The 11,711-nt window shown below is 38.1% G+C and overlaps 1 protein-coding gene across 1 annotated transcript; it reads right to left on the reverse strand.

Moving 5' to 3' along the window:
* Window positions 1–654: 654 nt before the first annotated feature.
* Window positions 655–11,239, reverse strand: LOC104231787 (uncharacterized). Its single transcript, XM_009784845.2, has 4 exons — window positions 9,358–11,239; window positions 2,871–3,302; window positions 2,208–2,511; window positions 655–1,344 (listed from the first exon to the last, which is right to left on the reverse strand). Exons 1-4 carry the CDS (start codon window positions 9,832–9,834, stop codon window positions 1,202–1,204), a joined length of 1,356 nt encoding a protein of 451 aa, XP_009783147.1. The 5' UTR covers window positions 9,835–11,239; the 3' UTR covers window positions 655–1,201.
* Window positions 11,240–11,711: the final 472 nt, after the last annotated feature.

Raw genomic sequence — 11,711 nt, forward strand, 5'->3', positions numbered from 1 at the left:
TTTATTTGGTAGTCTGGTCCTAGCCTCGTCACTGCTTCGCCGAGGTTAGGCTAGGCACTTACCAGCACATGGGGTCGGTTGTGCTGATACTACACTCTGCACTCTTTTGTGCAGACTCCAGTGTTGTGGACTTCGGACCGCAGTGAGATTGCTGATTCTTGATCATCAGGCGACCCGAGATAGTCCTGCAGGCGTCCGCAGGCCTTGGCGTTTCCTTCTATCTACTATTCCTGTTTCTTTCTTGTATATCTAGAGACAGCGTTGTATTTATTCCTTTCAGGCCCTTTATTTGTAGTATTCTTAGACCGTCTGTGAAACTGTGACACCAGTTCTGGGTAGTTGAGACTCAAACAGTTGTATTAGATATTCATGTTCAGATAGCTTAATGTTTCTTTCTTCCGCTCGTGTTAAATTCCATTGTTTAAATGTTATTATTTCGAAATTGTTAATGAATATAAAATGGGTAAAAGGGTAAATTGTGCAATTAATTGGCTTGCCTAGCTCGTACTAGTAGGCGCCATCACGACTCCCGAGTGCGGGAATCCGGGTCGCGACACCGGGTCAACCCGGCCCGTTTGACACCTCTAATCAATTGTGGACATTATGAGGTATTGGGTCAAATTTATCGCCTGAAATCACAAGTTTGTGTCGAACTACTTTTAACTGTCTGTTTTGCATTAATGGCTCCTTGCTCAAAAGCAGAAAAAAGTCGCCAAGATTGACAAATACATGAAATGTAAAGATGACAAAACCAAATTACTAGACATATACAATAGGAACATGAGGACCGTTGATACTCATATCTTGAGGCAAGTTACATCCTTCATGCAGAAACCATCCTTCATTCATTTCCTTTCTATTCTTGCTACAACACTCCTCAACCTCACCTTTTTTCAAAAGCAACAGGGGTAACTTCAATGGAGCAAGAAGGATGAAACAAAACAATTTAGAAATTGCCAGCATCAGCACCTAGAACGGGTGAGTATGTATATGTTTGGAACGGAAAGAAGGATTGGATAAGCTTTTAGCTTTGGAATATACTTGATGAATAATCAAAAGCAACATTGATTCAGTTGAGACCCTCCTGTTTGCCGATAGATTGAGGTGATATTGTCTATTCCAGTACCATGAACTCAGATAGAGGTGTCAGCAGCAATCAGGACAACCGATATAATCATCATCTTTGCAAAATATTGAGAAGCTAGTGACCCGTGAAAACAATGGTCTTTCCGAGGATGAACGTTACCACTGTCAATTCAATGAAGAAGATTGTGTTGATGAGACCTCTATCAACTGTCCATCCAAATATGGTAATTCCCCCAGGATTGTTCTGCAAATACATCACTGCATAACCAATAATACATAAACTGAGTTTACATGCATGACATTAAATGCCATAGAACCAAAAGAAACAACATAAAACTACACCAGCAACTACTTCTCAGTCACAAACTAGTAATTTGTTGGGCTCTTCAATACCCATTTCACTCCATTTGGGCTCGCTTCATTCCATTTCCATGGGAAGAAACAAAATTAAAAAAAAATGATAGCACTCAGATAAGGAAGAAAAGAGATTCATCAGATAGAAGTGCAATATGTTGCTATGACTTAGGCAGGGGAACCGTCATTTCTATCTTTTTCGTAAGCGCATCGACAAGTAGAGATTTGGGTAATGGGTGACATTTGAGCAAATTGTGTCTGAAGACTGACCTGCCGGAGACAGCCGTTTACAGTGAGGTAACTAAAGCATATCAATTCAAATAATAAGAAAGTCATTTTAGTTTGGAGAAACATAACGTTACTTAGATCAACCTGGGAACAGATCATTAAAGTTTACCAGAACTTCAAATAATTGCACACAGTTTTTGTTAACAGGACTAGGAAATCGTTGTTTTAGCTTCACTAGGTAAAGTCATTGCAGCCGTGTAACAAGGACAGCATAGGAAGATGATAAGTGCATTCAATTGTTTTGGCATGATAACGAGCAAAAACACAATATGTGTTCAACTGCACGATTCATAGAATTTCTTGTTTGTTTAGTGAAGCCCATAATTCCAATTCAGAAGGAACCATCAAACAGAGTAAATATTTATTTTCAGAAGATTGTGTGAGGTGTACCTTGCATGAATATATGTGATCTATGGTGTACAAACAAAAGCGAATCCTGGCTCTTTTTCTAACTGAGGTGTCAACATAGTCTTACATACCTAGGGCTTGTCTCTTTTGGTACGAGGACATGTAAGAAGCCAATTGCGTATTTGTCGGTTCAGTTACAAAATCTAGAGACTCCAAATCGCTCTCTGAGAAGTTCATATAGAATGAGCTAGACCGGTTAACCTCCAGGTTACTCATGCTAGTTGAGTTTCTCATTTGGGACGCTTCACCTGAAGTGCATGTAGCCAAAGCATGCCATCTACTTGCCACTGATCCAATACCTTGGGCTCTGTGGGATATTTTTGCAGCAGCATTCAAGCAAAGGATCACCCCTACCACCTGAACAACTGAGGAGACCTGAAAACCGGAGGAGGAGAAGAGCGATGAAAAATTAACCTTGAATTCTGAAAGTAGAGCTTTTTAGACAAATCCCTCAGTTCTAACAAAAAGTGAATCATGACAACTAGTGAAGTACAGGGAAATGCACATAAAGAAGTACATTGGATGTGCAAATGAAAAGTTGATTTACTCACATTCAAAAAAATAATTCATGAAGGAGTTGCTCTTAAAAATTCTCAAACAAAGTATGTAAATATTGGGAATTGACTAAATTAACCAACGGTATAACCACGATACATGGGAAATAATTGCATCTGGGTCACTCAGAAACAACAACCAGATAACATTTGTCTATGAAAAGGAAGGAAAAAACTTACTGCAAAATCACCACCATTTATGTAAGTGATCAGCCCGGTATAACCAGTTGTCTGGAAGAGAGTCACAAAATGGCTCACAATGACAATTAAGAACTCCAGCAGAAGATAGATTCGAAATCTATGACTAATTTTGGAGAGATGATAACGTAGACGAACGTGTTCTTGTATCAAAACAACACATTCAGGCTCCCTTTCCAAAAGCTTCACATAGTCATCAAAGTGTATAATTTGCAATTTGCAGACCAGGTGGAATAAAACACAAGCTGACAGGAAAATTGCAGTAATATAAGTCCATGATGAAATAAAAGCTAATGAAATAGCAGCCGATTGCCACCATGACTCATGATGCACGTACAAAATGCGAATTATTTCACGTGCAGTCTTCAAAAGGAAACATGGGAACACCCACAATACTAGCAAGCGAACAGAATCCTGCAAAACAAAATTTGGTAAATGTTGTAAGTCCTAAATAGGACGTGGGAATAAGTTATTAATGAAAGTGGAGAAGTCCAAATTGAAAACCTGATCCATTCAATACTTAGGCTTAGGATGATGACCAGGCTAGTGAGAGCTAACCTAATTTGCCTTATTTTTTTTTTTTGACAAGTAATCTAATTTGCCTTCATTACCTGATCTCTTTATTAGGTAGAGTAAATATACTACTTTCTCTCTTTTTCTTTTGATAAGTAAATATGCTACTTTCTTTTCGGAATCTTATATCAGGTAGTCCACCGACTTGCATAAGCCATAAAGAAAAGGAAGCATAGATGAAACTGCTAGTGGGAAAGCTAAGAGTACTTACATTTCATCAAAACACCTAAGTTTAATGTTTGTTTGAAGATCAGAAAGGTTTGTTCGTCCATATTTTATGACAATGATCTCATGCACACGGAGGATGTGGTTACTAATCCATCAATATCAGCTGGTATGATGCACTCCTTTAAGCAGTAACAGATCTCAACCACATCTTTCAAACATCTTCCCTCACTTTTGCTTTTCATTTTCTAATATTCACATCCAAATTCCTTTATAATTCTACTGATGTCCCGGAGTGGAAGTCATCACAAAGCAATACCAACAATCTTTAAAGATGACAAGTTTCCAAGCTTAATTCATATAATAGTGCTCCCGGGCAATATATCAAAAATAGATCCACATAATCAACAAAAACAAGCACGTGGAAAGTGACGTCTAATGTAATAAGTGTTGCGGAAGCCAAATGTATATAGTGTGAATAAGTCACAACTACTATACCAAAATTATGACAGCCACCAAATAATAAATAAGACAATAAAGCAACAATAAAGGGAACACCAGAATTTACGAGGTTCGGCTAATTTTGCCTACTCCTCGGACACAACCAATATTTTATTTCACTCCAAAATACAAGTGAAATAATACTAAAGAGAGAAGATACAAATGCCTTAAACAGATGAGAAGGCAAATGAGAGGTGTGTTTCAATCCTAAACATTAGGCCTTCTTTTATAGGGGAAAAATCCCCCCAAACTTAACTCCCAACCAATGTGGGACTTTGGCATTTTGCCAAACTTCAACAAATCTCCACCTTGGCAAAATTCCACATTTTCAATTCTCTCTCAATAACAAATTTTGGTTGTGTCTTCATCTTCAATCTTCAGTGTTCAACAATGTTGATCAAATCCAAACAATGTTGAAACTTGACCGCAGTCACCACCTTTGTCAGCATATCAGCAGGATTCTCTGTAGTATGAATTTTCTTCACCGTGACTCCACCTTCTTCTATGATTTCTCGTACGAAATGATACCGAACATCAATGTGCTTCGTCCTTGCATGATAAACTTGGTTCTTCGCTAATTGAATAGCACTTTGACTATCACAAAAAATTGTGATACCTTTTTGTTCAACACCAAGCTCCTTTAGCAATCCTTGAAGCCAAATTGCCTCTTTCACAGCATCTGTAATAGCCATGTACTCTGCCTCTGTTGTAGACAAAGCAATTGTTGACTGCAAAGTAGACTTCCAACTAACTGGTGCCTTTGCAAAAGTAAACACATAACCAGTAGTTGATCTTCGTTTGTCCATATCACCCGCAAAATCTGAGTCACAATATCCAACTACAAACTGATTGTCTTCCTGCTCAAAAACTAACCCGACATCTACAGTATTATGAATATACCGTAGAATCCACTTCACAGCTTGTCAATGCTCCTTCCCTGGATTGTGCATATATCTGCTAATAACTCCAACAGCTTGTGAAATGTCAGGCCTTGTGCAAACCATTGCATACATCAAGCTACCAACAGCATTTGCGTATGGTACCTTTGACATATACTCTCGTTCAGCTTCATCCATTGGCGACATAGTAGTACTTAGCTTAAAATGGGAAGCAAGTGGAGTACTAACTGGCTTAGTCTTGTCATCTATGCCAAAACGTTGAAGTACTCTCTTCAAATATTCCTTTTGAGATAAACAGAGTTTCTTTGAACGTCTATCTCTAATTATCTCCATGCCAAGAATTTTCTTTGCCTCACCCAAATCCTTCATCTCGAACTCCTTCTTCAGTTGAATCTTCAACTTATCAATTTCTTCCGAATTCTTGGAAGCTATCAACATATCATCAACATATAGGAGAAGATATACAAAGGAACCATCTTTAAGCTTGTGCAAATACACACAATGATCGTATTTGCTTCTCTTGTACCCTTGCCGCAACATAAACTCGTCAAATCGCTTGTACCATTGTCTAGAAGATTGTTTCAATCCGTACAACGATTTTTCAAGTTTGCACACCATATTTTCTTTTCCAGCAACTTTGAATCCTTCTGGCTGAGTCATGTAGATTTCCTCCTCCAAGTTTCCATGTAAAAACGCAGTTTTTACATCCATCTGAACTAGTTCCAAATCCAATTGTGCTACCAAAGCCAACATAATTCTAATGGAGGAATGTTTTACAACTGGAGAAAACACTTCATTGTAATCAATTCCCTCCTTTTGAGCATATCCTTTGGCCACCAATCTTGCTTTGTAGCGAACATCTACTTGGTTAGGAAATCCTTCCTTCTTTGCAAATACCCATTTGCACCCAATTGCTTTCTTTCCCTTCGGGAGATTGGCCAATCTCCATGTATGATTCTGATGAAGGGACTGTATCTCATCATTCATGGCAATCCTCCACTTATCTTCTTCTGAACTTTGAACAGCGTCTTTATAAGTAGTAGGAACATCATCAGCTACAATTGAGGTTGCACAAGCAACCGTCTCTATGAGACGAACAGGTTTCGTTATTGTTCTTTTTGGCCTGCTGGTTGCTATTGATTCAAGTTGTTGTTGAGATTCCTGAGTTGGAATCTCCTCTACTGGCTCTCCTTCCAGAGGGTAATCTTCATTTGTTTCCTCCTCTGCTTCTTGTGTAGGAAAAATAAATTTTCCCTCAAACTCCACCTGCTTAGAAGCACCTTCATTTTGTTTGGTATCTTCTGTTACCTTATTTACCATAGCAAATTCATCAAAGGTAACATCTCTGCTGAATATTACTTTCTTTGTCATAGGACACCATAAGCGATATCCTTTGACTCCAGAAGTAATTCCCATAAAAATAGCCTTCTTTGCCCTTGGATCCAATTTTGACTCCGTCACATGATAATATGCAGTTGAGCCAAACACGTGCAAAGAGTTATAATCTACAGCAGGTTTTCCGTACCATTTTTCAAATGGTGTTTTGCCATCAATAGCAGCAGATGGTAGACGATTAATGAGGTGGCATGCATATGTAATTGCCTCAGCCCAAAATTCTTTGCCCAAGCCAGCATTGGACAACATACACCGTACCTTCTCCAGCAAGGTCCGGTTCATACGTTCTGCCACTCCATTCTGTTGTGGTGTATGTCTAACAGTGAAGTGTCGGACGATGCCATCATTTTCACAGACCTTATTGAAATGATCATTTTTGTATTCACCTCCATTGTCTGTGCGAATACACTTGATTCTCCTGCCTGTCTGATTCTCCACCATCGTCTTCCATTTGAGAAAAATTCCCAACACTTCATCTTTGCTCTTCATTGTATACACCCATACTCTTCGGGAAAAATCATCAACAAAGGTTACAAAATAGTGCTTCCCACCCAATGAAGGTGTTTTGGAAGGACCCCAAACATCAGAGTGTACATAATCCAAAATGCCTTTAGTATTATGGATCGCTGTACCAAATTTAACCCTTGTCTGTTTCCCTTTGACACAATGCTCACAAAACTCCAAGTTGCAAGCCTTTACTCCTTTTAACAATCCTTGATCTGATAGAGTTTTCAAGGATTTTCCTCCAGCATGTCCCAAGCGCATGTGCCATAGCTTGGTTGCTTCTGCCTCTTTGTCGTCACTGGATGTTACTGTCGCTGTCCCAATAATTGTACTGCCACGATAGCGGTACATATTATTATTCTTCCGATTAGCCTTCATTACCACTAGTGCACCGGAGCATACTCTCATCACTCCATTTTCTGCAATGATTTTGAACCCTTTTGATTCTAGGGCTCCCACAGAGATGAGATTCTTCTTCAAATCCGGTACATATCGAACATCTATCAATGTTCTGATCATTCCATCATGGTTCCTTAATCGTATTGAACCAATGCCATATGAGGTAAGAGGGCTGTTATCCGCTGTGTGGATGACTCCATATTCTCCTTCTTGAAATTCCACGAACCAGTCCCTGTTGGGACACATATGATAGCTACAAGCCGAGTCCATCAACCATATGTCTGAAGATGTTGATGACTCTGTTGTAACTAATGAGAAGTCTGAATCATCACAATCAGCTACATTTGAATCCATAATGGCCTTTCCATTGTTATGTTTGGCCTTATTCTTCAACTTCGGACAGTCTTTCTTCCAGTGCCCTTTTTCTCGACAAAAGGCACATTCATCTTTGCTGGGTCTGGATCTTGACTTGGATCTTCCCTTCTTTGTCCTCGTTTGATTTTGAGGACGACCCCTCACAAACAGTGCTTCTCCTTCTCCGCCCTTCTGTTTTTCTCGCTTTCTTTGTTCATAGCTGTACAAAGCTGAACAAACTTCTCTGAGAGAAATTTCGTCATTTCCATGGAGTAGAGTAGTTTCAAGGTGCTCGTACTCATCAGGAAGTGACGCCAACAACATTAAGGCCAAGTCACCATCATCATAAGTTGTATCCATATTTTGCAAATCTGTGACCAACTTATTGAAACTGGTGATATGTTCATTCATCGTGGTACCAGGAACATAGGTGAAGTGAAACAGTCTCTTCTTCATGTACAATTTATTTTGACTGTTTTTCTTCAAAAATTTATCCTCCAGTGCTTTCCATAATTTACTTGCAGAAGTTTCCTTTGTGTATGGATATTTCTGCTCTCTAGCAAGGTAGGATCGAATGGTACCGCAAGCAACACGGTTGATAATTCTCCAATCTTCTTCTCCAATAACATCTGGTTTCTTTTCTTCAATGGCCAGATCTAGCCCTTGTTGAAAAAGGACATCTAGAACCTCGCCTTGCCACATCCCAAAATGTCCGGACCCGTCAAATATTTCGACCGCAAATTTCGCATTTGACACAATTCTTGTCATAAGCGAAGATGCCAATGATGACGTATTGTTGACACTTGATGTAGATTCTTCTTGTTTATTGTCTCCCATCTTTGACACAAATATTATTTAATAGCTGACGACACAAATCAAGATTATTTCCTTTCTGGTGTGGAAGATCAGACTAAGCTGCAACCACAGAGCATACTCAGACAGAACCTTGACTCAGTTACCAAGATAAATCTTTTCTGATGTGGAAGATCAGACTATGCTGCAACCACAGAGCATACTTAGACAGTACCTTGGCTCTGATACCAATTGTTGCGGAAGCCAAATGTATATAGTGTGAATAAGTCACAACTACTATACCAAAATTATGACAGCCACCAAATAATAAATAAGACAATAAAGCAACAATAAAGGGAACACCAGAATTTACGAGGTTCGGCTAATTTTGCCTACTCCTCGGACACAACCAATATTTTATTTCACTCCAAAATACAAGTGAAATAATACTAAAGAGAGAAGATACAAATGCCTTAAACAGATGAGAAGGCAAATGAGAGGTGTGTTTCAATCCTAAACATTAGGCCTTCTTTTATAGGGGAAAAATCCCCCCAAACTTAACTCCCAACCAATGTGGGACTTTGGCATTTTGCCAAACTTCAACAAATCTCCACCTTGGCAAAATTCCACATTTTCAATTCTACATACATTTATCGCTTACATAACCTACCTCGCGAACTAACATTTGTCCCATACATTACCTACCTCCCAAACTAATGGAAGAAGGTGTTAGATCACTTTCTAAAGCCCTTTGTTTTTTTATGAATTAAGATGAGTAAATTAATCTGGTGGAAGGGGTCCATAAAAATTAAAATTTGCTTCGATTAAATGAGGAAGGATGTAGCAAGATTAGCATACAATGATTACATAGATAAGAAGGCACTCACAGAGATTTTGTTAAGATATTGGTCACTAAAACGCTCCATATGGCCACTGTAGCGATCAACAAAGAGGAATTTCCGGATTCCATACTTGCGAAGGTTATGTGAAAGGCAAATCAAGGATGCAGCGGCAAGAAGAGCCTGAGAAGCCAAAATATCCAGCTCAAAGCATTTGATTTGACCCTTTTCACATCCAGGACAATTAGAGAGCTCCAACATCACAACAGGAAGCACGACCCCAAATAACAAGAAGAAAATCCATGACAGCACAAACCTTACAACTGAAGACTGATTGAATCCCAACAATGTGAGAAGTAAGTCTAACCTCATAAGGGTTTTATCTAAATTAGTTTCATCATGATCATGATCATGATCATGGCTACTTCCATTTCCATTTTCTTGAATTTCATTGTTTTGGGATTCAGTTCGCTCCTGTTCTACGGGTTTGGATTCTTCCACATGGACTATGAGGGTCTCGTCCATTGACACAGAAAAACCTGAATTGGGATTAATCAAGATAGGTTCAACTAGATTGAAGTCAAACTCACAACACAGATCATTGCACCCATTTATTTAATCTGAAAATTGTTGAAAATGATGTGCTGGACAAGTTTTTAAGGTGAACAAGAACTACGTAAGACGGAGTAGGCTTTGTGGGTTTTCTTTTTTATTCAATTCTTGAATCTTGTTTTTTTTTTGGGTAGAGTCCAGTAAAAGAAAAGTCTTGTTTTGTACGGGAAAAGGTATGAGCTCACTTTGGAAACATCAATTTGAAATATTTCTTTATTGGTTGAATACATAAACAGCCCCTTAAATTTGTCCCCTTTTTTCATCTAGATCCTTAAACTAACTTCATAACCTATTAGGCATTCCATCTTTACACAAAATGTGCCTATCAAACACAAGAAGCTGAAGTAGTACATGAAAGAATATGCGTGTCGTTCAACCTTCAGTGATATGGCAAAAAACCAATGAAAAAATGACATGCAGCTCTTTTCCAGAAAAAACTTTGAAGCAATGTCCTTTTTAACTGGTGAGCATTAAAAAGGAGAGAGCAATTCTGTATTTTTTTCCAACTCTATTCTCAAATTAGTTTTTAGCTTATTCTGTTAGCTTATAATTTTTTTCTCTATCGTCATCTTTCCCACACAAGTTTCTTTCCCCTTTTTAAGACTTTCCTCTATTAGACCAGATTGAAGATTATCTCCGACGAGATCGTCGTGTGTTATTCACCAAATTATGATCAAGTTCTATAGATTCTGGCCAAAGTTATTATCTTCTAACTCAATTAACAATACCGTGTCATGGAATAACAAACAACTAATTAAGATAAACACTTTTGAGAGTTATTTTTTTGGGAATAAACCAACAAACCTCACATCACCAGCCCCAAAGAGAACAACAAGAATTTGTCAACAATTGTGAAAGTAAAACAAAAATTTAAAAGTATGATGAGCTGAAGATTTTTCTTTCTAGATGGGCATTTTTCTTTCTTTATTGCTAGGTGTATGCTTGGCATTCTCTGTGCAACTTTGCGTGCTGGGCTTCTGTTGTGTTTGTTTTGGTGAAGTTATGGTATTGAAGAGTGGGGACTCATGATCATACTCATGGTGGTTTGTAAGTTTTGAGAGAAATTTTCCGTATTGATAAATAAAATGAGAGCAAGAAGAGAAAAATCAATGGGACTAGTCGTGCTTCTTAACAGGAATTGAGATGGGGGAATTTGGTTGTGAAAAGCAAGATCAGGAGTGTGACTATGCTGGATTTATGGATGAAGAAATGGAGTTTTCCTGTAAACAATGAGGGAAAGTACAGTGAGGTATGAGTACTGGTGGTGGCTTCATTGGTGAAGAAGAAAAACATTTCATGTAAACATTTAAAACTGGTTGACGCGTTCAAAAGAGGTGAGATTCACCTTCTATGTCATGTCAGCTTCTTGTGTCTCATAGGCACAATTTGTGTAAAGATGGAGTGCCTAATGGGTCATGAGGTTAGTTTGAGTGTCTAAATAAATAAATAAAAGGAAGAAGTTTAAGGGGCTTCTATTTATTCATACTTCTTTATTTTGTTTCAATTTTGATGGCTAACTAGTATTATTTATGTCTATATCTATATTATATTAAAAACACAAAATCTCTTAATAATTTTTTTTTCTCGTTAATTTTATAATCTAATTCAAACTAGGAAAGTTTCGTAGGAGTATTTTTTGGGTCATATCGTAGGAGTACTAATCTTCACCTTCTACTCCAATTATAGTTAGAAGTATTGAATTTATCCTTTTATGTTTAGGAGGAGTATTAAATTTCATACCATGAACAATTTATACTAGAAAAGTTTCCTACCAAATCGTTCCTTACGTG

Source organism: Nicotiana sylvestris, chromosome 4 (assembly GCF_000393655.2).
Source record: "Nicotiana sylvestris chromosome 4, ASM39365v2, whole genome shotgun sequence".
Taxonomy (NCBI): domain Eukaryota; kingdom Viridiplantae; phylum Streptophyta; class Magnoliopsida; order Solanales; family Solanaceae; genus Nicotiana; species Nicotiana sylvestris.

Bases quoted from the DNA above. Each gene is read 5' to 3' on its own strand.
- LOC104231787 (XM_009784845.2), bottom strand. From the start codon at position 9,834: ATGGACGAGACCCTCATAGTCCATGTGGAAGAATCCAAACCCGTAGAA. The intron at 3,303-9,357 runs GTGAGTGCCTTC...TTTGTTTTGCAG, and splicing joins AATATCTTAACAAAATCTCT to GATTCTGTTCGCTTGCTAGT. The intron at 2,512-2,870 runs GTAAGTTTTTTC...TCCGGTTTTCAG, and splicing joins TAAATGGTGGTGATTTTGCA to GTCTCCTCAGTTGTTCAGGT.